This window comes from Poromitra crassiceps, assembly GCF_964638095.1.
Source record: "Poromitra crassiceps genome assembly, chromosome: 7".
NCBI classification, from domain to species: domain Eukaryota; kingdom Metazoa; phylum Chordata; class Actinopteri; order Beryciformes; family Melamphaidae; genus Poromitra; species Poromitra crassiceps.
In genome coordinates, this window is record NC_139628.1 from 32,872,148 (window position 1) to 32,897,283 (window position 25,136).

General features: G+C 43.4%; 2 protein-coding genes across 2 annotated transcripts in view; one reads left to right on the forward strand and one right to left on the reverse strand.

Moving 5' to 3' along the window:
* Positions 1–3,568, reverse strand: part of bcl6b (BCL6B transcription repressor) — a 7,727-nt gene extending 4,159 nt beyond the window's left edge. The window contains exons 1-5 of the mRNA XM_083639634.1: positions 3,455–3,568; positions 3,000–3,087; positions 2,598–2,812; positions 1,248–1,502; positions 225–353 (exon numbers count right to left, since the gene is read on the reverse strand). Coding sequence (XP_083495760.1) covers positions 225–353; positions 1,248–1,502; positions 2,598–2,803 — 590 coding nt within the window. The 5' untranslated portion in view covers positions 2,804–2,812; positions 3,000–3,087; positions 3,455–3,568. The remainder of the gene's footprint in view (positions 1–224; positions 354–1,247; positions 1,503–2,597; positions 2,813–2,999; positions 3,088–3,454) is intronic.
* A 5,425-nt stretch (positions 3,569–8,993) lies between these two features.
* trip6 (thyroid hormone receptor interactor 6) lies at positions 8,994–22,485 on the forward strand. Its single transcript, XM_083639870.1, has 11 exons — positions 8,994–9,092; positions 9,603–9,640; positions 13,247–13,493; positions 13,855–13,958; positions 14,810–14,920; positions 15,188–15,775; positions 17,061–17,157; positions 17,463–17,632; positions 18,705–18,883; positions 19,450–19,570; positions 20,651–22,485. Exons 3-11 carry the CDS (start codon positions 13,256–13,258, stop codon positions 20,780–20,782), a joined length of 1,740 nt encoding a protein of 579 aa, XP_083495996.1. The 5' UTR covers positions 8,994–9,092; positions 9,603–9,640; positions 13,247–13,255; the 3' UTR covers positions 20,783–22,485.
* Positions 22,486–25,136: the final 2,651 nt, after the last annotated feature.

Genomic DNA, 25,136 nt, shown 5'->3' on the forward strand with positions numbered 1-25,136 from the left:
CTTGTTTTACATTTTAGGCATGTTTCACATTTTAGGCATTTCTGAGGCTATTATTTAGAGCAACTTACAATGAGTGCAACAACAGAACACACCTAAATTCCTACATCACCAAATTTACAAGCAACCATTCAATATGCCAATATGCATGGGTCAGAAACTCTCTCTCTCTCTCTCTCTCTCTCTCTCTCTCTCTCTCTCTCTCTCTCTCTCTGTCTCTCTCTCACCTGGTTGCCTCTGGTGGCAGTGCTGGCTGGGGTGCTGGATGAGGCAGGTCACCTCCTCGGGGGGCCACAGAGGCTACAGACACCCTGGAGTCCAGCTCCAATTGAGGGCATGCTGCACTCATCCTGTCCCTGCAGGAAAATCATAATCAATTGTCAACCCAAGTTATACAGCAGCACAGTACGTTCATATCGATTTCCTTTGATTCAAAGTCTTCATTACATCCTTTGGGCTCCTGTCTCAATGTCTAGCCTGACGACAGATGTTCTTATTGACTTGAACCTGCACTGCAAAAATCTCTACCTTAACATGTCATTAATTAGTCTATTATTAATCCTAAAACTGTAATTTTCATATTTTCAAGTGAAACAATGGGGTTTAGTAATTTCACTTGTTTCCCATACAAAACTTGTCACAAGAATAACACCTTATTCCGACTTATTTCAACATATTGACATATATTTCTTTGTCTCTTGGTTTATGAAAATAGGATTTGAAGGCTGAATATAATGAGACTAAATTACTTGTTAAAGGAACACTCCGCCCATTTTCAACCAGCTTTGTATCATTAGAACATCAGTAGTATATCAGAAAACTGTAAACTGTTTTGAAGTCTGTCATTTAATTTGACAGTTATTGAGTGTTAAAGTGTGGACCAGTGACATCACTGGTCCACACTAACTCAAATTAATAACTCATTAACTCAAATCAACTCTCAATAACTGTCAAACTAGATGACTGTTTTGAAGTCATTCATCTAGTTTGACAGTTATTGAGAGTTGATTTGAGTTAATGAGTTATTAATTTGAGTTAGTCTGGACCAGTGATGTCACTGGTCCACACTTTAACACTCAATAACTGTCAAATTAAATGACAGACTTCAAAACAGTTTACAGTTTTCTGATATACTACTGATGTTCTAATGATACAAAGCTGGTTGAAAATGGGCAGAGTGTTCCTTTAAGATGGATTTTTTTTTTTTTTCAGTGTCACTATGTTGACACGGTGCAGCCCCCCTCACTCACCTGTGCAGCTGCATGAAGGCCCGGCAGGTATCGGCCACATGGTCCATCTGCAGGTAAGTAGCGACAGCGAGCACCCCGGGGACACTGCACGGTGTCAGGGGGAGGCGGGAGGTGTACATGAAGTCGAGCAGCAGGGACACGCTGGATGGGTCCAAGGTGCTGGGGAGAGTCACCGTCATGAGCTGCTCGCCACCGGCGGCGCCGCCGCGCCCATGGAGCAACACGCGGCGCGAGTACAGAGAGTAGAAGAAGCCACTGATGAGAGACAGGGAGGAAAGACAGAAATATTCCAAGGTGAGACGGCCAATTAAGATGACTAGCCATCCATTCCGTACGCCAGGCGCTTTATTGGAGGAAATGGGGCAGAAAAGGACGCAGAGCGTAAGAGAAAGAAGACGGTGGCTGTCACAAGCAGAAAACAGGAAGTAGAGGAAAGGGAATAGAAATGATGGGAAGGCATCACAAGGACAGATAGATTGAACAGTGAAAGATGAGAAGAAGAGAAGCAAAGCAGTGGTGGAAATGTAGGTACTCTACTTACAGTAAGTAGCCTACAATTTAGAGGTAGCCTACTTGTACTTTACTTGTGTATTTCCACCTCATGCTAGTTTATACTTTGCCTCCACTGACGTTACATTAGAGGAAAACATTGTACTTTTTACTCTACACTACAATTATTTGTCAGGTTTAGTTACTTTGCAGATTTAGATTATTAATACAAATGATAAATCAACTAATAATATTATATTTGTAGGCTATATATTTGTAGGCTATATGTTAAGCTACCCAGCAGTATATAAAGTATTTAAAATTAGCTCCACCTTTACCAGCTGCAATATTAAAGTGATGAACACATTAATGCATCTATAATTATAGTCCAATAACATGATATGATTCGGAAATGGGCCATTCTGCATACAGTACTTTTATTTTTGCGATAGATTTTGATGCCAATACTTTTGTACTTGTCTTTTCCCCCCACTGTGGTATTGCTACTTTTACTTAAGTCAAAGATCTGAATACTTCTTCCACCGCTGAAGCAAAGACTGGCACATGGCACCGAGTAAGAAAAACAACTAAGAGTCAAGCAGAGAAACGGAGCAATGCAAAAGAAAAGTTGAAAGGAAACAGATAATAATATAAAGGATCGTGTGAAGGAAAAGACGAGTAAACAACGTTCTCGATAATCCAGTGGTGTTCAGTCGTGCGCCATCTAGAGAAATCAGTTGCTGTAGTGTTTTGAGTGGAATGAATAGCTGCAGACTCTTCCATGGCACAGGACTGGGCACCACTGGCTTTAGAGGGAACATTGGGAGTAAGATAGTATATAAGCATGTCCTGTGCACCCACCTGCAGGCAACAAGCACGGCACAGTGCGCCCGGAGGTGAGCGGTGCCGACGACCAGGGTGGCGTCGGTCAAGACGTTCCTGTGCCGCAGCTCGTTCAGGTTGAGCAGGACGTCGTTGGAGTGGCGTGTGAACTCCTTCACGTATCCCTCAGCTGCCGCCGCCGCCTCGGCACGCCTGTCCACCCTGTATCCTTCCACCGCTTCCATCGTGCTCAGCTTCATTTGGAGGAAGGCAGGAGGAGGAAATAGAGTCATGGATTAGATGTTGTTGCAGTCAGAATTATGAATCATATATCATGAATTGCACTGAATGCATATTATAGTAGGGTGACTTTAATCTTCACATGAGCAGACTCTGATGATTTGATGTTACATTTTGATGTGCAGTAGGCTAGTGACCTACCGAGGTGTAATAGGCTGAATAAATAGGTCGGAGTGTCCCAGACACCCCGACTCCTCACTGTTAGGTGAGACCAGCTCCCTACTCGTACCTGTGTGAGAGAACAAAACATCAAATGAATTAACAAATTAATTGATTAATTGATTAATTCATTCATTCTTATTATTGCATACATCAAGGGAGATGCAAAACAATGAATGTAACATATACCAAGTCAAACAGAGAGGTGTGAAATCTCATTAAACAGATCTTTGAATATCATTCAACTAATAACAGAAAAACACATGCTTCTGTGCTCTCTAATAAAAAAATAAAAAAAATAAAAAATAAAGGACAAGATCATTAACATCTCCACCTTGCAGAAGAGTGGGGGACGTAAATCCAAGCAAGCCCGTAATCAGACAGCCCGTGACAGAACAACGGCAAGGAACAATAATGAGAAACATCTTCCAACTCACCCCGACCAGCAGGGACGAGAAAGACGGTGCGCCGCGCTGACGTCAGACCCGTCGGCTCAGTGCTCAGGCTACAGAGGGAGATGTCTCCAGTCAAGTAGGGGCTCACCTACTGCCTCCACTGGCTCTGAGCGAGACTGTCAGTGGCGGCCGCAGGGAGGGGACTCTTTATAACGTCGCGCAGGAAGCCCCCCCCCCCCATACAAGCAGGCCTGCTCGTTTCCTCTTTCCTCAACGGCCCACGCGCGCGCTGGAAGCCGCGCAGGAAAAGGCCCGAGTCCAGACCCTGGGCTCCAAGTATTTTTAGTGGGGCTATTAGTTTTTCTAACCCCATAGCTGTGAGCGAGGTAATGGCAGGAAAGTGTAGTGTGTTTTTGTGCCACGCTGAACAAATACATGGAGAGGACCCATGGGGGAGGCGAGGTATACGTGCCTGGCTGTCCAGGAGTTAAGCAGCACCGATCCGAATTGAGCTTCCCCCACCAACGCCTTCCTCCTCCCCTGCGATCAGCCCTCTCCAGGACAGAGGAAACTGTCTGAGAGGAAGCTAGGGGACTTAACTACTTGTCGGATAAACAAACTATGCCCCAGAATTGGACCGATGCCACACAGGGTTGAGATTCTCTCTTGCTGTTTGATCGCAGCTTCATTTGACTGCACAAGTCCCAAAGGGCAATTAACAGATCAATTAACAGATCAATTAACAATTGCTGTATATTACTATGCTAATTCATATGCCGTATTATCAACAACTCTCTCAGGACACGATTTAAATATTGAAGACATTTAGAAAAATCGTGCTATTGCTGAGATGACCCATTCTCGGGTCAGTGTGGTTTAATGAGTCTCCGGAAGCTTCTGGCTTGCTGCCTGACAGGACAGGCGACGCGTTATGGAGACCAGGAGGAAGGAAACAAGAGAGGAGGAGGAGGGGGGGCGAATCAATGCGGCTGCATGGGAGACACCTTCTCCTGCTTGTGAAAAACAACCTCCCTGACTGAGAGAAATGCAGCAGACAGATGTGCAGGAACTGCCTGTACACACACGCACGCACGCATGCACGCACATACACACACACACACACACACACACACACACACACACACACACACACACCTCTGAATGCATCCTGCAAGGCTGCTCAGACGTGGATGAAAACGCCTGCGCAGGACATCCGTCAATAATAAACCAAGCAGGAGACAAGGGGGAGTGGGGGCGATGGAGAGTGGGGGCGATGGAGAGTGGGGGCGATGGAGACAAGGGTTCAAAGGTCGCCAATCACTAAAAAACAAGCGGAAAGTTCGCTCATCCTCAGCACAGCCTTGGGTTCACTGAGAACAAGGCGCAGGACAGTTCATTCAGTGAGTGCCAAAGTGCACCGTGAACTGTATTTCCTTCACATCAAAGTATTTCACAGAAGGAGACCTTGACTGAGCGAGAGAGTGTATACAGTAGTAGAGTACTGCAGGAATGAGTCCGAAAGACCTGGATGTTAGCACTTCCGGTTCCTACGGATGAAAGTCAATGAGGTTTTTGCATGGGGACTTTGGTTAAATGCTTGAAATAAGGTCTGGGGTCGACAAAAGTTGATGAAAAAGTGAAATTTGTGTTCAGCGAGATAATCTTCACAAATGAGGACCACTTTTATGATTTTCTAAGCGTAAATGCGTTTTTTTTTTTTTTTAAACGATTTTCATAAAATGCTTCAAAAGTCATAAAGTGGTCCTGATTTGTGAAGATTATCAAAGTTTGTTGATTGTAATCGTTTGTTAACCACAGACCTTGCTTCAATTAACCAAAATTCCCATACAGAAATCCCATTGACTTGTACATGTAGGAACCAGGAAGTGCAGGGACTTCTGGGTAAGCCTACAAAAATACATCATCCTAGTGTTCAAGGTTGACTGAGATAAGTGGTGCTTGCAGAAACAGATGGGATGGCATTATAGTAACCTGGCGGAAATTTTCACTGATAATAAGGGTGTGGAGTAGCCTACTGCAGTGGTTCTCAAATGGGGGTCCGGGGACCCCCAGGGGTCCGTGAAAGGTTTTCAGGAAAATAAAAATAAAAACTTTTTGTTGTTGTTGCAAAAGCTTCATAATTCAACGAAAATATGTTATGCTTTAAATCTAAAATGGTTCATGGATTACATTCTAATCTAACAAACCTATCAATTTAGAAGTCAAGCACGTTACCGTGGAAACAATTAAGCTTAGCCCAAAATCACAAATCAGAATGAGGGGGTCCCCGGTATATTTTCTATCTTGTAAGGGGTCCTTGACTGAAAAACATTTGAGAACCTCTGGCCTACTGCACCGCACTGTAAGACGAAACAAATGTTGAATTGTTATTTTCAGGTCAAAGCTTTCAATTATAAGTTGGCAAAAAGGAACTCTGTCTGCAGTAGAATATATTGCATTTTGTATGACTGCAAATGAATCATGCGTGAAATACAAATCCGACAACATGACCATGTTTGGTTGTAAATCCTTTTTTCAAATGTGAATCGGAAGCAACGTGTTTTGCACGCGGGGTGTTGAGTGCGTGTGCGTGTCCTTGCGCTTTTATTTGTTTGGATGGAGGTCGGATCAATTGTGTGTCATGAAGAAAGAAAGAGAAAAAAGAAAAAGGAAAACAGCGATGAAGAAAACAGAGAGGGAGCTGTAGGTCTCGGCTACTTCCAGGCATTGTGAGCATAGCGGATGAGGGGGGCGGTTGAGGAAAAGTGAGAACATTACTAAACAGGTTCAGCAATGGGCGGAAGCCATCGAGTCTGTCCCAGTGGCACTGGCTGGGCTAAGCTAATAGTGGCTTCCTGCATCTTGCCCCATCTGTCAGCGTCCATCAACGAACCTGGTTTGACTGGGCAATGGAGCTAACACTACTATTTGCTGCTTCTGATCAAATGCATAATGACAATAGAAACTGTTACAAAAAGTCCCCCTCCACTCAAAAATACCGTTCTTCTTCTTGTTCCTCAGTTGGATGTTTGAGCTTCACTGTGCAGAATGATGTCTGTGCAGAGTTTGACACTAGAAGGCTGTTTTCACATGTGTCTGCTGAAAGTGGAAAGTCTCTCTGTGCTCATTGAAAAATCACTTTTTTGGAGGGGGGGGGGGGCTGTGCCTCCAGTGCACATACATGACAATGGCATGTACAGTGAAGTAGGAGACATCTTGTGTCCAGTAATTAAACTTTTGAAATTAAATATATTTGCTTATTTATAGATTCAGATTTTTTTAATTGGGAAAAGGAGTAGATGCAGACTTAATCTTAAGGATTTTAACAAGATAATTGAAGTTTTTTGCGTGGGAAAAAAAACACGTGTTAGACAAATTATTATTCAAAGTAAAATATTTTATATACATCTTAAAACATGTCGGGAGGAGGCCTTTAACCATCACATTAAAGATGCTGGTGAACAGCTTGAAATCTAATGTGCCAAGGGCAAAAGGGCAACTTTGTGAAAACCTGGGTTTCATGAGCTAAAAACATTTTGTTGTATGTACATGTATTGACTTGTTGAGGGATCTCCTCCTCAAGCCACAGAAAGGCAGTGAATGGAGGGGAATCCCCTGGTTTTGTGGTTTCCTGGTTGCTTGGACAGGACTAATTCTTGTTGATCTGATAAAAACCAAACGTTGACTCTGTATTCATCGCTTGGTGGTGGCAAAGTTTCGACAACTACGGTCCCGGCAACAATAACACATCTGCATAAACTGTCTCTTCCTGTGATTGCAGAGCGCTCAGGACATATAAGGGCAAACAGGAAGCGGGGATATCCCAGGGAGCAGCCTTGGTTGTTTGTCCTCTTTTTGGCATGGGGGCGGGGCAGCAATGGATTGAGAAATTAAAAAAAAATGTTTAAGGAAAGACAATAACGCCAAATACTTACAAAAGCCATCCTTTGAAGAAGTGCCTTGCCTGAGAAATGAGTGTGTGTGTGTGGGGGGTGGGGGGGGGGGTCTCCAACATGCTGGGTGGGGCGGGACTCTGGAGGAAGTAGGAGAAGAAAGGAGGAGGGGTGAGGGACAGTTGATCCTTGTCCCCTGAGCCTCAGAATAAAAGAAAGCGACCTGGGAGGAAGAGGAAAATGTGTTACAGCCCTCTGCACTTGACCTCCATGCTCCCTCCTCCTTACTATCATTTCAAAGATACACATTTAGCTATTATTAGATAGATCGATAGACAGACAGACAGGCAGACAGATAAATACATACATACATACATACATACATACATACATACATACATACATACATACATACACACATACATACATACATACATACATACATACATACATACATACATACATACATACATACATACATACATACCCATATACATAGCCTTAATCGTGCATTCCTTTATAACTGGGAACTGGTAATCTTACGACTTCAAAGGTCATGAGCTGGGACGGTGACGTCACCAGAGCTGGTATTTCCCATTCCAAACTCGTAGGAGCCTCAGCAGCCCCGACCTCAAAAATCCAAGATGACTGCGCCGCACAACAACAGCAGTTATAATCGTAGTAATGTTGTTTAGCACTTCTGTTTTGTTTGTGTATTACATACATACAGTACATACATACATACATACATACATACATACATACATACATACATACATACATACATACATACATACGTAACGAATGACTGGGAGTCCTCATGAGTCCAGAGTGGTACAGCAGAAAGTAGGTTGGTTAAACTCACTCTCCAGTAGGCCCTTAAACAGCTCCGCCACGGGAGGTCGGTGGATCGAATCCTGCTCCATGCCCTGGGCAAGCCCTTAACATTGGCTGCTGCTAGTGCTGTCAACACAACGCATGTTACACACACACACACACACACACACACACACACACACACACACACACAGATCTGGCTTTCCAGTAGAACAGGGTCTGATGCTGTTAGAGAAATCAGTGATTTGTGCTGTGCAAATATAGCAATATGTAAGTCAGCAAATCAAAAAAGTGCCATAAACATACCCAAAGATCACTACAAATGCATCATTGAGTATCAATAAGTCCCATTTAGTATTATTAAAATATTTTTTATAGCATTTAAGAGTGAACTTAGTATTAGTATTTTAGTATTAGTATTTTAAATGTCCCTGCTTTGAATAACGTTACCTGCTAAAATGGCAGGGGGAAAGGCGTAGTGATTGGTTTCAAAATGAGATACCCAACCATTTAAAACAAACGGCATCCACTTTTCCATAACTGCTGGCATTATGGTTAAGACTCTTAATGCTTGGATGGATACTCTTATGTATGTATGTATACTATCCAAAGACATTTGCTTATAAAATAGTTTATTTCTAGGGGTCAAATATGGCAAAACACACACACACGCACACGCACACACACACGCACGCACGCACACGCACACACACACACACACACACACACACACACACACACACACACACACACACACACACACACACACGCACACGCACACGCACACGCACACACACGCACACGCACACACACACACACACACGCACACACACACAGTTCATGACCAGAGACAGCACGCTACGTCACGCATTTGGAATGCAGTGACGCGCCTGCTGCCTGCTGCTGCCGAAGGCCTGTGTGTGTGGGGCTAACTCAGGATCCATGAGAAAGTAGGTTGACGAAGCTAAAGCTAAAGAAAGTAGCTTCCGAATAACTTTCGCTGTTTTGTTTGCTTACCTGAGGGAAGGCGTAGTTTGTATTTGCACCGCGCATTTAGCGCGGTAGGTGTGGTAGGGGAACTGCTTCTTCTTTGGTTGAAGGCTTGTTCAAGTTAGCCAGGAGATAACGTAACCCGAGTGGAGCCGCAGTTCCAAACAGCTATCAAACAAGTAAACAAACATAGCATTAAAGTTAATTATTGCAATTAAGCCTTCGTTAAGTAGGAGTGGTGCATTTTGCACAGTTATGACGCAGATAATAATCGCTTAGACGAGAAACGAGGCAGATATATCTGAACGATTTGCTATTCATTCCTATTGTTCGCTTATGGTAAAACGGCTTTCTGTGTGGTGGGAAACCTATAAAAAAAGACAGTTAACGTGGGTAACATTAATGAGTCATTGCAACGTGTAGTATTCCGCTTCAGCGTTTGTTTTGATGCTGTGTTTTTCTATTTGTAGATGAGACCGAATGGAAGAAGAGAGGCATAGAAGAACTGGTAGGTTGGCTTCAAATTATCGACATGGTTACTTCTGTTTCTCGATATGGTTTTATCATATTTCACCTGAGCCATATTGTCTTCCTGCATCTTCTAATCTACAATATAACAGCAAAATAAGCGTTATAATAACCCAACTACAATGTGTCACTGCGTTAAGCCAGCCAAAGATATCCAGAGTTGGCCAGAAGTTAGCCCATTCCCTTCAAAGTAAAAGTATAAAACAATAATTAGCTGTGTATATTATGGAACAAAGAAAATTGTGTTCTCCTGTGAAATGGGTATTGATGGTGGGAATATAACTCACATACATTTTCTAGTAATTGTTTTGGTAACGAATCCTTTATTTTTACTGAAAACCAACCGTCGTGGCGTTTTATTTTGAAGAGCACATACCGGATGTTCTGTTTTTTTTACCGGCCTGGCTTGACACTTGTCACTGTTACCAACTTTGACAGTTGCTTCGCGTTGTCTTGTCTTCGTTTACAAAAAGCGCAAGTAAGCAAAACAATGGACACATACGCGAGCGTTTGTATCGCAAATCTAGCAAGTAACGTTAACTTTAATCACAGCATTCAGGTCGTCTTTTGTGATCAATTTCCTGGCCCGTCAATCCTCGGATTTGAGTGTGTGCTCAGCCGGATTTAGAAAGGGGTTTTTTGATAGTGGGGCTGGAGCATTATCTGGAGTCATTATCTGCATGGTCACTGAATAATGCAAATCACCCCCCATGTTATTATGCCTGTGGGTCTAATAACTACAAAAACCATGATGAGCAGATCCATGGGAAGACTATAAAAGATTAAAAAAATGTAACTAAATCCTGTGTTAAAGCATTGTATTCCTGTGGGATACATCATCCTCTCTCAGAATGTTATAATCTCCAAGGGCATTATTCCAGGACCCACATGCAATCAATTTGAGTGGGCTATCAATTCCACTACTTTGAGAATGAATTGCTGTAGTTTCGCTCAGTGTTATAGACCCAAGTAAGATATTACCTTTCACCAGAGATGGGAACTAAGTACAAATACTTTGTTACTGTACTTAAGTAGGATTTTCAGGTATTTACTGAGTATTTATTTTTCTGACAACTTTTTACTTTTACTCCCTACATTTTAACAGAAATATCTGTACTTTCTACTCCTTACATCTTCAAAACAGGCTAGTTACTTTTAGTTATAATGCACAACAGACAAAAACGATAGCAGGCTAGTTACTTTAGTTATAATAATGCACAACAGACAAAAACAAGTGTCTGTCTCTCTCTCTCTTGTCCCACATCCAAAACAAGACACAGAGTAAATAAGGCATGGCCGATGATGTCACAAATAATCACGGATGATGTCACAGACTATGTCATCAGTGATGTCACTTGAGCAATTGCATTTTGATGTCGAGCATAGTAATGTCATCAGTGAGTGCAGTGATGTCACTTGAGCAATTGTGATGTCATCAGACTTTAATATCATATATACGCTTGCTTCCTGGATAGACTGCCTGAGACTTTAACATCTTTGTTTGCTCTCTTTATCATCATTGTTCATGGTCCATTGTGGTCCATTAATAGTACAGGAAACATTTGTTCATATGACTATAGTTCATTTGCATTTCACCTCAGACAAGACAGGACACTGCTTTCAAGTCTGAAATTTACCTAGATTTTCTAGAAAGATAAAATGTCACTAGGTTGGCTGTCACTGTACAGTAGAGTACAGTAGTGGAGTACAGGATAGTTAAGTGTTGGTAGTGAGGCTTTTGAACAGGCTCACAGCATATATATATTATATAATGTATAATGTATATACACACACACAGTATATACTGTTGTGTTTCTAACTTGAATTGTGGTTGTTTTGATTAATCAAAACATTAAAAATCCTTACTACTGTACTGTATAGTCAACCTAGTGGCATCATCTAGCAGTGCCCTAGTTGGTGAAAAGGTGAAATGTTTTTTTTTTCCTACGTAAATGTCAGACTTGAAATCAGCGTCCTGTCTTGTCTGAGGTGAAATGCAAATGAACTAGAGTCACATGATCAAATGTTCCATGTCCCCTTTAAAAGACCAGAAGCATCTTAATGCTAGGAGTCCCTCGAGGCAATCGACGCTTTGTCAGCTCAGCTGTGTTGTTATTTATCCCTCAGAGGATACATCATGTGTTCATGAGCCAGGTGCTCGTCTGTGTACAGACAACAGACACACACATCATTACTACACACAACACTTCCTGTCTTGTTTTTGTTCCAGCTTCATTTGGAAATCATTGATACTAGTAAACAGCCAAGACAATAACCATTGTGGCGGATAATAGCCGAGGGTAACCATGGAGGCGCACCTGTGTGTGTGTGTGTGTGTGTGTGTGTGTGTGTGTGTGTGTGTGGGTGTGTGTGTGTGTGTGTGTGTGTGTGTGTGTGTGTGTGTGCACACACACTCACACAGGTTTTGGAGCCATGTGTAAGCATGCTGGAAAATGGAAATCCCCACGACTTGAAGAATGGCTGCTCTCTTCCTGCTCCTAGTTAATTGAAGCCTATTGTTAAGTCCATGTGCCTCCGTTGCCATAGGAACCAAAGGATGAAGCATCTCTTTATTAGTTTCCATTGGTTACCTACAACATAAATATGCCCAGCAGCTGCAGCTATCTTATCCTCTTGCATTTTTGGGTGAAAGCCGAAACATAATCCTGAGCCGTACATTCACTAATCTGTCAAAGCAAAGTCAATCATGTATCACGTTGGATTGCAATTTTCATTCAGGATTTGTCTGTACTCGGATGAGGAAAAGTAGTCCCAGATGTATCATACAGTGATCATACAAGATAATGACTGATCAAAACTCAGTTGCAAAACATTTAACAAAGGAGTGATATCGACTTCAAATGCAAAGGGCGATATAAAATGTAAAATCAAGGCAAGAAACATAAAAGTAAACAAACAAAATAGAGGACAAAACAAACTTATTAGTAAAATATCATTACACATAAGAAAGTCTATCAAATGTCGATTTTAATAAGAAATTTAAAGGAAGATACTGCACTCGTACTCGTACTGTATATCCAGTCTACACTCTTCATGCCGGCTGTGCCCAAGTCTAGTCACACAACATCATCTCATCATTACTACTCTAACAACAGGGTCTGGAAAGTACTTGAAAGTGCCTGGATTTATAAAGAGGTCCTTAAAATGCTTAAAATAGCCTACTGGAATCAGAGTTTGAGGCTTGTGTACTCCGTAATCACCTATTATTAAAGATATATATACGTCTGGGCCCAACTTGTAGTGATGTCAATTGTTATGTCATCAGTGATGTCAATTGTTATGTCATCAGTGATGTCACTCATCAGTGACATCATCAGCTATGTCACTCCAGCAATTCTGATGTCATGAGTGATGTCACAATTGTGCTGTCATCAGTGTGTGTCAGTCCAGAGACTCCACCCAGATTCCTAGTTTTGTTTCAAAATGTTCTCTCTCTTTTCTCGACTTTATTGCTTGAAAGGTGCTTGAAAAGTATCCTTACAAAAGAGTGGCAACCCTGTAACAAAGTGTGTCTGAATAGCTAAGATCCTAACAGAATATCTTTCCTTTGTCACTGTGGCCTCAGAAGCCTGCTATGTCCGGTCCCACCTGGCTGCCACCGAGGACTCTGGATAGCCCAGAGCGAGCCGTCCCCCAGATGTCCCACTCCGGAGGCCCAGCCATCTACAGAGCCCCCAACAAGAAGGGCTCGTCAGACCCCCGGCCCAAATACAGCCTCTACGACCAGAACGGAGGCGCAGGGGCAGGAGGAGGAGGAGGAGGAGGAGGAGGAGGAGGGATGGCCAACCGGTACCTGGCTACAGGAGCCACAGGTAAGACCATGCCGTCAGTCACAGACTGGAATCAGCACTGTTGTAATTTACGTTTGTGATTTATTCACCTGCTCAACCCGCCTTGTCTAATTCTAGTTCAGTTATGATTGGCCTACATTTCCCAGAATGACTTTCAACAACCCCCAGAGAGCGGGTGGGAACATGATGCTTTCAATCAAAGGTCTTTTATCAGGCCAAGGCTTTTTTTAAATCTGTTCTCAAGGGTGGATTTTTGCTTGACTTTGTGTCTCATTGGAGGCACATTTGAATCGATCACTGTCGATTGTTCGTCAAAGACCAAGATGATTCAAACAGTCTTGTTGTGTACAAACAGCTTTGATGTCTGTTCTCCCAACACAAGGTGGGCCAATGCATCATCCCTCGGGCGACCACTATTACTCCCCTCCCCATGGGTCCAAAGAGGAACGCACCTGGAGTCCTCACATGGACAGTTATGAGCTGATGGTAGGTGAATACTGGAGTCCTCACATGGACAGTTATGAGCTGACTGATGGTAGGTGAATACTGGAGTCCCCACACGGACAGTTATGAGCTGATGGTAGGTGAATACTGGAGTCCCCACATGGACAGTTATGACCTGATGGTAGGTGAATACTGGAGTCCCCACATGGACAGTTATGAGCTGATGGTAGGTGAATACTGGAGTCCCCACATGGACAGTTATGAGCTGATGGTAGGTGAATACTGGAGTCCTCACATGGACAGTTATGAGCTGATGGTAGGTGAATACTGGAGTCCTCACATGGACAGTTATGAGCTGATGGTAGGTGAATACTGGAGTCCCCACATGGACAGTTATGAGCTGATGGTAGGTGAATACTGGAGTCCCCACATGGACAGTTATGAGCTGATGGTAGGTGAATACTGGAGTCCCCACATGGACAGTTATGAGCTGATGGTAGGTGAATACTGGAGTCTTCACATGGACAGTTATGAGCTGATGGTAGGTGAATACTGTATAGTTTGGCTTGTGATAAAATAAGAGTGATCATCCGAGGCTACATGTTTACATGTAGACCTTAGCTGTGATAAGCCAAGTTTGTTTATTTATATAGCCCTAATTCACAAGCATGTCTCAAAGGACTTGACAGAGAATGTGTCTAGCTAGGTCTAACTAAACACATTCCATGAACAGATTGAAATCATAATCTACGAAATGTCATCGACCAAAATGATATGGAAACACTGGGAAAGTGGTCATCTCACTACATCGGATTGAAATGTTTTAAAAGAAAGTAAAGTGCACCGTGGTGCGCTTATGTACTAATGTGTTTCTGGTTCTGTTCTGCTCTTAGCACCGTGGGCCTGAAAAGCCAGTGGGCCATCACTCCAACATCGATGCTGATATCGACTCGCTCACCTGCATGCTAGCTGATCTGGACAGCCACCATGACTCCAGCACACAGGTATGACAATATGACGATGAGTTTTATTAAAGCTAAATGGAAGTCTTTTATTAATTTGAATATTGGTAAATGGTAATCACTTTAATTTCATAATTGTGTGCAACATGTGCCATCAGATTTTTATTTTTTGGGGGGCATTTTTGCCTTTATTAGATAGAACAGTAGGCAAACATGAAAGGTGGGGAGAGAGAGGGGATGATATGTGGTAGGCGCTCTACCAGACGCCCCGTCAGAAATTAATTTGAGAAACTTTCTCCCTCCCCACAGCTGTATGACAATGTGCCTTATAACAAATACCTCGCAGCGGAGCACTACAAGCCTGTATCCCAGAGTGGAGGGCCTCCCCAGGGTCGGCCATCCATGGGCTACCCCCCTCATCCCCAGAGCCAATACCACGCAGCGCCCCCTTACCCCAGTGAGCACCAGACCCCTCAGTATGCCCCCTCCCACCAGCAGGACTACTACTCCTCCTCCGCCTCTAAGCCCTACCCTCAGCCCGTGCCGGCTTCCTACACCACCGCCTCCACTCCCACCGGGCCGCGGTTCAGCGTCCAGGTGAAGACCGCCCAGCCCGTCACCTACTCCCAGAGCGGGAGGCAGGCAGAGCAGGCCTACACCCCACCCCCTCCCCGCCAGCACGCGTCGGCACGCCCCCCGCCCCAGACGCAGGCGGGCCCGCAGGGCTGGTACCCTCCGCATCCAGGCTCCCAAGCGCAGGAGATGCACTCCGAGGCGGTGTACCAGGGGGGCGGCGCAGGGTCTGGAGGAAGAGCCAGCCAGGGTCCCGTGTCCAAGAGGGGGCTGGAAAATAATCAAGCAGGGCCAGGACAGAGTGCTCCTTATCAACCTAGCAAGGTAGGGCGACACATCTACATCTCTGTAAGGCTACTTGGTGGACCGTTCTTAACTCATTGAGTGCCAGCCACTTTTGGAGAACGGACGCTCCCAGTGCCAGAGTTTCAGAGCTTTTTTCAGTGATTTCTCGAGGCCCACAGAATATTGTGTGATATTACTATGTAAACAATGAACACGCAAAAAGAACGATGACTCTTTTCTATCATCAGCAAAAACAGGTTTATTGATATCATTTTCCGTTCTTTAGTTATCAGCCGGAGAAGATAGCTTGATTTAACAAAAAAGAGCAGTTTTTTTCTAGAAGCTGAGATAATGGCCCTTTTGTGAAATTAAACATTTCAAACACATCACTGACTCTGAAGCTAATTTTCTGATGTCACACCTCAAAAATAATTTCCTTCAATAAAACAGTGAAGGCCAGGGAATTTTGTTTGGCAGAATAATATTTTTAGCTGCAACCAGCAGCGCTGGCCCCTGCGTGCGCTGCTGGTTGCAGCTTCTTGCTGATCTTGATTTGCTGCTGGTGGGCATCGGATATTCTGGCTTGCGTTTGCCAACCCTGTCCTGCTGCCTGGGTCTGTCTGGGTCAGTGTTGTGTGCTGCTCTGCGTGCCCCCCCCCCGCCCCGCCCCGCCCCGCCTCAACTGCACACTCCTCCTTATGGGAGGTGGCTCTCTGCTGAGTTTGCTCTGCACTGTGAAGGGTGCGCGTCGGCGACATCCAGCTTTTTCCGCGTGTGTTTGTCACCGGCTACTACTGTATGCTTCCAGTTGAGAATAATAACGGCTGATCATGCGAATGGGCTGTCGGCGACAGCCTGTCGCAGCGGACATGGAGGAGCTCAATTGTGGGAGCAGATTGGCTGCTGCCTGCTGCAGGCACATCTAACGTTAAAACGCTTCATGCATATCGATGCATACGGATGCGATGCGATTTCCGTTTCCCCAACGACTTATTCTCTGTTTTTCTCTGCCTTTCTGTTAACCTGGAGAGCACTGTCGCCACCTAAGGGTTCTGTAAAATAGGTTATAGACCTCCAATAGCTATAATATTTGTACAGGAGAGGCAGAAGGCTTTGATCGACGCCCCACCGTCAAAAAACGCAATTGACGAACATGTCCGTCCTTGGCACTCTACGTTACTATTTGAAATGACGAACATGTCCGTCCATGGCACTCAATGAGTTAAGAACTTTAAACGAAATGAACACATTGTAGAAAGTGATAGTGAGTGAGAAGTGTTGTACCTGCCCTTGACTCATATACTGTATATCTTCATTCCTCCAGCAGGGGGCACCGACACCCAGGCCTGAAGAGGAGTTAGATCGACTCACCAAGAAGTTGGTGTATGATATGAACCACCCACCTACAGAGGAATATTTTGGTATAGTCCTTATTGATTGCATGAATTAGTTAATTATTATCTCCCAAAAATTGAAAGAGAGAACAGACAGAGATTGCCCACTTGCTCCCTTTTATAGTGATGGATGGATGGATGGATGGATGGATGGATAGATAGATAGATGGATGGATGGATGGATGGATGGATGGATGGATGGATAGATAGATAGATAGATAGATAGATAGATAGATAGATAGATAGATAGATAGATAGATAGATAATAGACTTGGCTATGTAGCATTCTGCCTTGCTGCTTGCTAGTTCACATTTGACCCTTGCCCCCTCAGGTCGCTGTGCCCGCTGTGGTGACAATGTGCTCGGCGATGGCAGCGGCTGTATCGCCATGGAGCAGGTGTTCCATGTGGAGTGTTTCACGTGCATCACCTGCCACGCCCGTCTCCGAGGCCAACCCTTCTACGCCCTGGACAAGAAGAGTTACTGCGAGAGCTGTTACATTGTAAGTGAAGGAACTACAGGAGTGAACTGGGTGCTGCTGGGACAGAGACCAGGATGTAGGTAGCCCTTTCACAGACGTTCTCTTGTCCTTGAGATAAAATGGCCTGTTGTTGAGGCAGGTAGAGTCCTGATTCGTGGGGGCTTTTTCGATGGCAGTTGGGAGGAATATATGCAAATGAACAATGTTTAACTTCCGTCCATCTTGTCTGGACTGATCGTGCGTTCATGTGCGCGTCAGATACATCGTATTTACCATATTTACGAGTTGTGAGCACATGAACGGCCCTTCAATGTCGTATTTACGAGTGGGAATTTCGGAAATTCCGTTGCTACACGAGTTTCCGACGTTGTGGCGTTGCGTGAGGATTCGGGACTACAACAATGGCGGAAAGTATAAAGTCTGTGGCACCAAGTGACTGTAAAAAGTTATATATTTTGTTATTCTGTTCATAGTAGCTAGCATTTATTTTTAGTAGTTGCAAATTATGGCCTATGTAGTTACCATAATGACCCACTACTTGCTTTTAGTAAGAAAACACCAGCCACGAGAAAACAAGCGTCCATGTTTGTTGCTCTTTCCGACCAAGAGCACCTGTCGTAATTACCACATCACCACTGGTAAATACGATATATCCGAGGAGCACATGAATGCACCATGAGAGCTCCCTGTTCCTTCACACAACTTCCTGGTCTAAATGATGTCATTTGGAGCAGTTTTGCCATGGTGTCACTCTCTACCTTCAATTTGCAGTACTTCCTGCACCAAATGACATCATTATGACATCATTTGGACCAGGAGGTTCTGTGGATGAATGGTGGGGCTCTCGGTCCAGGCAAGATGGAGGGAAGTTAAAGTTCATTGTTAATTTGCATATACAGAATACTACAGATTTTGCAATGATACAAAGCTGGTTGAAAATGAGAAAAGTCGCCCTTTAAGCAAGACACTGAACCCATACCTGCTCATTCCTTCAGCCAAACTCTTTTCTCTTGTATTTCAAGATTTCCTCTGGAACATTTTGTGCTTTCTCTTACAGTGTTGCTCTATCCTTTGTTTGCCTCTTTCTCGCCAGAGTACTCTAGAGCGCTGTTCCAAGTGCTCCAAGCCCATCCTGGACCGTATTCTGCGGGCCATGGGCAAGGCCTACCATCCTCGCTGCTTCACGTGTGTGGTGTGCAACTGCTGCCTGGACGGGGTGCCTTTCACCGTGGATGCCACCTCTCAGATCCACTGCATAGACGACTTTCACAGGTACATACGCTCTACACACCAACGGTATGAAAATTTCACATCGCGATTATCGTGACCAAAATGATCACGGTTGTCGTATTATCAGGGTATTCGTAAAAAATTGCCGAAAATGTAAAAAAAAAAAAAAAAAGTACGGAGAGACTCACTGAAATCAATCAATACGACGTTTTATATTGAAAACTCAAACCCAAAAAGGATCGATAAACTCGCTGAAATCATTTCTCCGAGGCTGCACGTTTGCATCTGGGAGACTGTTGCCAACTTTGGTTGATGATGGACAGTATTTACCATGTTTTTCAAAGCACTGTAATCACGGTACCACGGTAATCACGGTACCACGGTTTTAACGAGAATGAAAATTTGAAATGGTACGGTTATCGTAAGGAATTTGATCACTGTTATCATTAAAACCGGTTATCGTTACATTCCTACACACCATATCATGCTTGTGGGACAAGCTAACCTGTTAGGCCTGCCCAGGTGACAGTTGTAAACCATATTTTCATAAACAGATGTGGCGCCCTCTGGCATTAACCGCCAATCCTGGTGCTTGTTGCTCCCGACAGGAAGTTTGCCCCTCGCTGCTCGGTGTGCGGCCAGGCCATCATGCCAGAACCAGGCCAGGAGGAGACGGTCAGGATCGTTGCTCTGGACCGCAGCTTCCACGTCAACTGTTATGTCTGTGAGGTTAGTCAACCATTTTTCCTTTTCCTCTATTCAATTATATTAACACAATGAATATGATATGAACATCATTGTGCAATTTCTTTTCACAAATATATATATTTTTGCACAGGCATATATGAATAGATCTAGTTTAAAATAAATCTAGGAATAGAATAAAAATAAATGTAGGAAATCAAATTGTCGGTGTATTATATCTCTGACTATTTTTGGTGTTGAGTGGACCATAATCGTTTTGATTATGGCCTAGCGTATTGTGGAGTGCAATGACCCAAAGTTGTCACTTGGGGTCATCAAAAAAATTGCCTTTTTGTGTCAAGTTTGCATGTTCTCCCTGTGCTCCTCTGGGGTTTCCTCCAGATAGGACCCCGCCCCGCCCTGCTAAAAAAAAACAAGCAAAAAAAAAAGTTGCCACTTGCATTTTTCCAGTCACTAGAAAACGTAGAATCATAACAATCATATTTTTTTGCAGTGAACCTAATTCCACACTGCACTTCATGTTATTGCAGATCTAATTAAATCGTAACATGATTAAATCCCTCATGATCAAGGCTGAATGGTTTTATTAGCCACCTGCTGGCGTCACCCAGTTGAGTTAAAGCTGCATTTGGTCACTTTTATGGATTAACATTTAATTAGTAGCAATAAAAATAAATCACCATACTTGGGGGCAGAATCTCAGAAACAGCGGTAGGCTAATTCCTCTGCTATTCTCGTGTTTCAAAGTTAAAATGTGTGGAAAACACATCTGACCAATGAGGAGAAGTCTGAGGCAGAAGGCATGACTCTCTCTGTCATTCCTCCTAAACCTACCTCCAGCAGCTTTAAGGGACCTCTAAACTCTTAAATAGGCGTCGTTAAGAGTGTTCATACGACTGATTAAAACATTTATGCGAAAGTTAGACTTGGTTGTAAATGTAGCATTAAAGTTTCATCTCTTTAATCACGACCAAGTTCACACTCGGAGCGGCTTTTTGACAGGAGGGCCAGAATTTGCTGCATTTGTGCAGTTGGCATCAAGTGAGCCGATGTGAGAGAGTGAAGGTGAACTGACTGAAGTGTCTCTCTCTCTCTCTCTCTCAGGAATGTGGTCTCCTGCTGTCCTCGGAAGGGGAGGGGCGTGGCTGCTACCCGCTGGACGGTCACATCTTATGTAAGAGCTGCAGCGCTCGCCGCATCCAGGACCTCTCCGCCAAAATCTCCACTGACTGCTAACGCACCTTCCCTGTCCTGCTCCGCCCCTTCCTGTCCCACTCTGCCCCTTCCTCTCGCGCTCTGGCCCTCTCGCTATCCCAGCAGCACTGAGTTTGGTGTTGGCAATCTCCAAATCAAAACATAAATCCGTTGTGAGTGAGTATCTTACGGATTATTGACTTCAACAATCAGGGGTAACATTTTTATGCCCGTCCTCATTTCTGTCTCTGTGTTTTTCCTTTTTTCTTTTCTTTCTTGCCCCCTCAATCATCAGACTTGAGAATCAGAAGAATCGACATTCAAAAAAAATGCAATGGTTCCCTCTGGTGGTGTGCAAGTGGCATTTCATTTGCAGAGGTGCATTCTCTTTACGTGTTACTGTTAAATTCAAAATATATAAATATAGAGAGGCAAAGTGATCGCGTACTTCCTGCTTCAGCACTGTACCAGAGATTTTCATCCGCCATTTATTTTCCCGTAGACATTTTGTAAAGTTCTTATGAAAATTGTTTTACTTGTTCAAACCAAACGGTTTAGATATATTTAGAAACAGGAGAGATCACATAACATTTCACCAGGACCAAAACGTAAACAAATTGCAGATTTAAAGAAAATATTTTTTCGATGTAGTTTTTTTTAGTTTTGGTCGGAGCGAAATATAGCCAAGATGTCACCAGATTAGAAGACAATGGGACAATGATGTACTAACTCTAAAGGCCAACAACAGAGTACTACGCATCCGCGTCAGAACTCAGCAATGTTTCCTTCACTCAGTAATTCCTATCCACACTAAACATTTCTCTTAGCTTCAGCTCTTTGGCACCTAACAGAGAGCCGGGGTCGCGCCCACTTCCGGTTTGGGCATGCGTACCCGGAGCCATTCGTCCGTCGTTCTTCTACATTCATCTGCATGTCGTGGAATGCTTATAAAAATCATTTTATGGTCTATGGTCTCTCCCGATTCTAAATATAGCTGAACCGTTTGGTTTGACGAAGTACAACTATTTTTACAAGCATTTTACGAAATGTCTATGGGAAAAATAAATGGCAGATGAGAATCTCTCGTACAGTGCTGAAGCAGGAAGTAGGCGGTCAGAGACCCCCCGCTGCAGTTTACAGTTACCCTACTCTTGGTGTTTAGTATGGTATTAGTGCTACAGTGGGCCGCACCTGCAGGCAGCTAGGGCTCCACTTACCGTACATTCACATGGGCACTGCTTACCTGGCACATGATCATGTAGGACTTGTATTCTCTTTATTAAAAAACAGTGAATATATGGAAGGACTTTAGTGATGGAGGCTTGGAAGCACATGAGGTATGGGAGGTGGAAGAATAATTAAGGTCATAGCCTTCCTCTGCGGAGTGCCCGGTCTAAATGATGGGACTGATATATTCGGAAAACACTACAATTCAAAGTGCTCTCAGAGAACAAGGATTTTAAAAGCACATAATACGATGGCAACTGTGACTGTACATAACGGGCTGTTATGGTTGGAGAATGAAATCGACATTTTGGAAAGCATGAAGATTTAGTGCAGTGAAGTTTTTGCAGTGAAATACCCTCATAGGACTATGTAGACCGAAGGAATGTGTAGTAAACTTGACAACCCAGATTTTTTTTTCTCTCTCTCTCTCTCTCTTACTGAATACTTGTACAATATGTTTGCTAGTACAAGTTTGACAGCTACAATCACCCACTTTGAACACTCAAGCATCACATTGTTGACTAGTCATTCAATCAAAAAGGATGTTTGCTGCTTGTTTTTTTTTTTAATCAGCCAAAATCATCCAGGAAAGTTTTGTTTTTCAAGGCAACACAATGAGCTCTTTTTGTTGTTGTTGTTTTTTTATATATATATTTGTTTTTGGTTGATACTTGACTGTTACATTGAAGATGAAGGTGCAATGAAGTCAAATGCTTTCCACTGTCTAAAGGAAAAACAGGGTGTTCGACTGTCACTTAGCGGCCATGAAAACATCCTGTTGTGTAAACAAATATGCACAGTTTTGGGGGAAAGTAAAGTGACACCTATACTCTTACAAAATTACTGATAGTGCAAAAATAAACCAAATTTGAGTCCTTTAGTCCTCGTTTTTACTTTTATAGACTGGATATATTGAATGTTGAATTGAAGGTGATGGACTAGTGTTTTGGAGCAGAACTCTTCAGTTGTGGACTTTGTGTGTTGTGTTCATCCTTGCACTCATGTTGGCCAATTTAGTCATATTTTCGGAGACTTTTGGAACTACAGTATTTATAAGTTTGAGTTGTGTTTAACGTCTTGTCTTTCCGTCCAAATTTTGTATGTAACTGCTAGAAATGTTAAAGCGTTACCTCAAGGACGTCCTGATGAGAATCCTTAGAAACTACCGGTAAATGTGTCTGTGAAGGCTTGCCTGTGTTTTTGTTACAGAACTTGATCATGCTATAGAGAGGCAAAGTGACCGCCTACTTCCTGCTTCAGCACTGTACCAGAGATTTTCATCCGCCATTTTTTTCCCATAGACATTTCGTAAAATGCTTATAAGAATAGTTTTACTTGTTCAAACTAAATGGTTCAGATATATTTTAGGAACAGGAGAGACCGCATAACATTTCACTCGGACCAAAACGTAAAAATAAAATGCGGATTTTTAGGTTTTGGTCCGAGTGAAATTCTATGGTCTCTCCCGATTCTAAATATAGCTGAACCGTTTTACAAAATGTCTATGGGAAAATAAATGGCGGATAAAAAATCTCTGGTACAGTGCAGAAGCAGGAAGTAGGCGGTCACTTTGCCTCTCTGTAATGGTTCATTAGCTCACTCGTTCCCCCTTCCCCCCACGCAAAATGCATTTTTCCACCTTTTTGTTAATTTATTTCATCTCATGTATATCAACATTAACCTGCTTTTTATCATCAGGCTATTTCATTTTTTTTTTTTTTACCAGTGTCATTTTAAACGTCATAATCATGCCAATTCTGTGTCATAGAAATATTACTCCTTGAACTTTTCCGTTGTTTGCTGTTGTACAGTTCCCCCAACTTAGTCATCGAGCCACGGCGGCGAACAATTCATGTGAAGTTTGAAATGCTGTGAATGCAAACTGTTGGGCAGATGTAAGCCCTCGGTACTGCAGCAGACCTCTGTCCACCGTTGAATTCAGACTTGAGAATAGACAGTTGGTTGAAGTAGAAATGCAGTAGGCACTGTGTAGTGGAGTGAGTGGGAGCACATGTGAACCCATGGGTGGATTTTCTCCTAATGCAGGTTGTAGTAACACAATGATTATTAAAAATGTATTTTTTTCCAAGCAAGTTCATTGGTCTGCTTGTGTACTTTTTGAAGAAAAACTATGTTCAATGCTTGATGTGAAAGAAGAGACACAACGTAAGCTTTAAATCAATAGACAGTTTTACTTTAGACAGCGTCCATCCCTGCTTAACCCTGTGACAGCATTATTCTGCCACTCATATTTACACTAAAATCTTAAAACAGTGGTTCTCAACATGGGGTCCGGGGACCACCTCGGGTTCCAGGGGGTCCCCCAGCAAAAAAGGAGTTAAACTTAATTATTTCATTTATAAGAAGTTAACACAATCAGAGAAGAATTACTGTTTTGGTCATAGTTTCACTGTTATCTCTCTACCTACAATACAGATAGTCATGGAATTCTGGATAAAATATCTAGCAAAAAAAACAAGAACATTTGGGTCCAAGAGACAATCTCATCAAGGGGTCCATGGTTCTAATGTGGACTAAATTAGGGGTCCTTGATATGAACAAGCGCAAACCTTTAAGCCAAAGGCACAGTGGTGTGGCCATTCCGCTTTATGGTACCACGCCCCCACAGCCCCCAAGCCACTCCCCCTATGCCCCCCTCCCACCACCCACATCCCCCTAGCCCAGGGGTTCCCAACCTTTTTTGGCTTGTGACCCTATTTTAACGTCGCAAAAATCTAGGGACCCGCGACATTCAAATTTGGTACACCAATCTGGTACATCGATAATGTCATCAGTGACATCATCAGTGATGTCACATAGTATGTTCCCCCCCCCCCCCCCCCCCCCGCAGAATCCTGAGTTTAATCTGAGAACTTTATTCTCAGAATCCTGATTTAAAGTTATAATCTCAAAGATTTTCATCTAAATAAAATGAAGTCACTCACAATGTGGATTGAGGCTATGGTCCATTGATGGAAGCCTTTGCAGTATATAGTGACATTATGTGATAATAGGCTCGTTTGAGATGAGCAAATTCTGCGCAGATTCGACCAGCGCCTTGCTTGCCCCGTTGCATGATGGTTAGAAAAGTTGTCCGACTTGCTCCGTCCTGCCCGACTGCGTGAGCCACGGGACTCTCGTGAGAGCGAGGCGGGCGCAGATTTGGAGC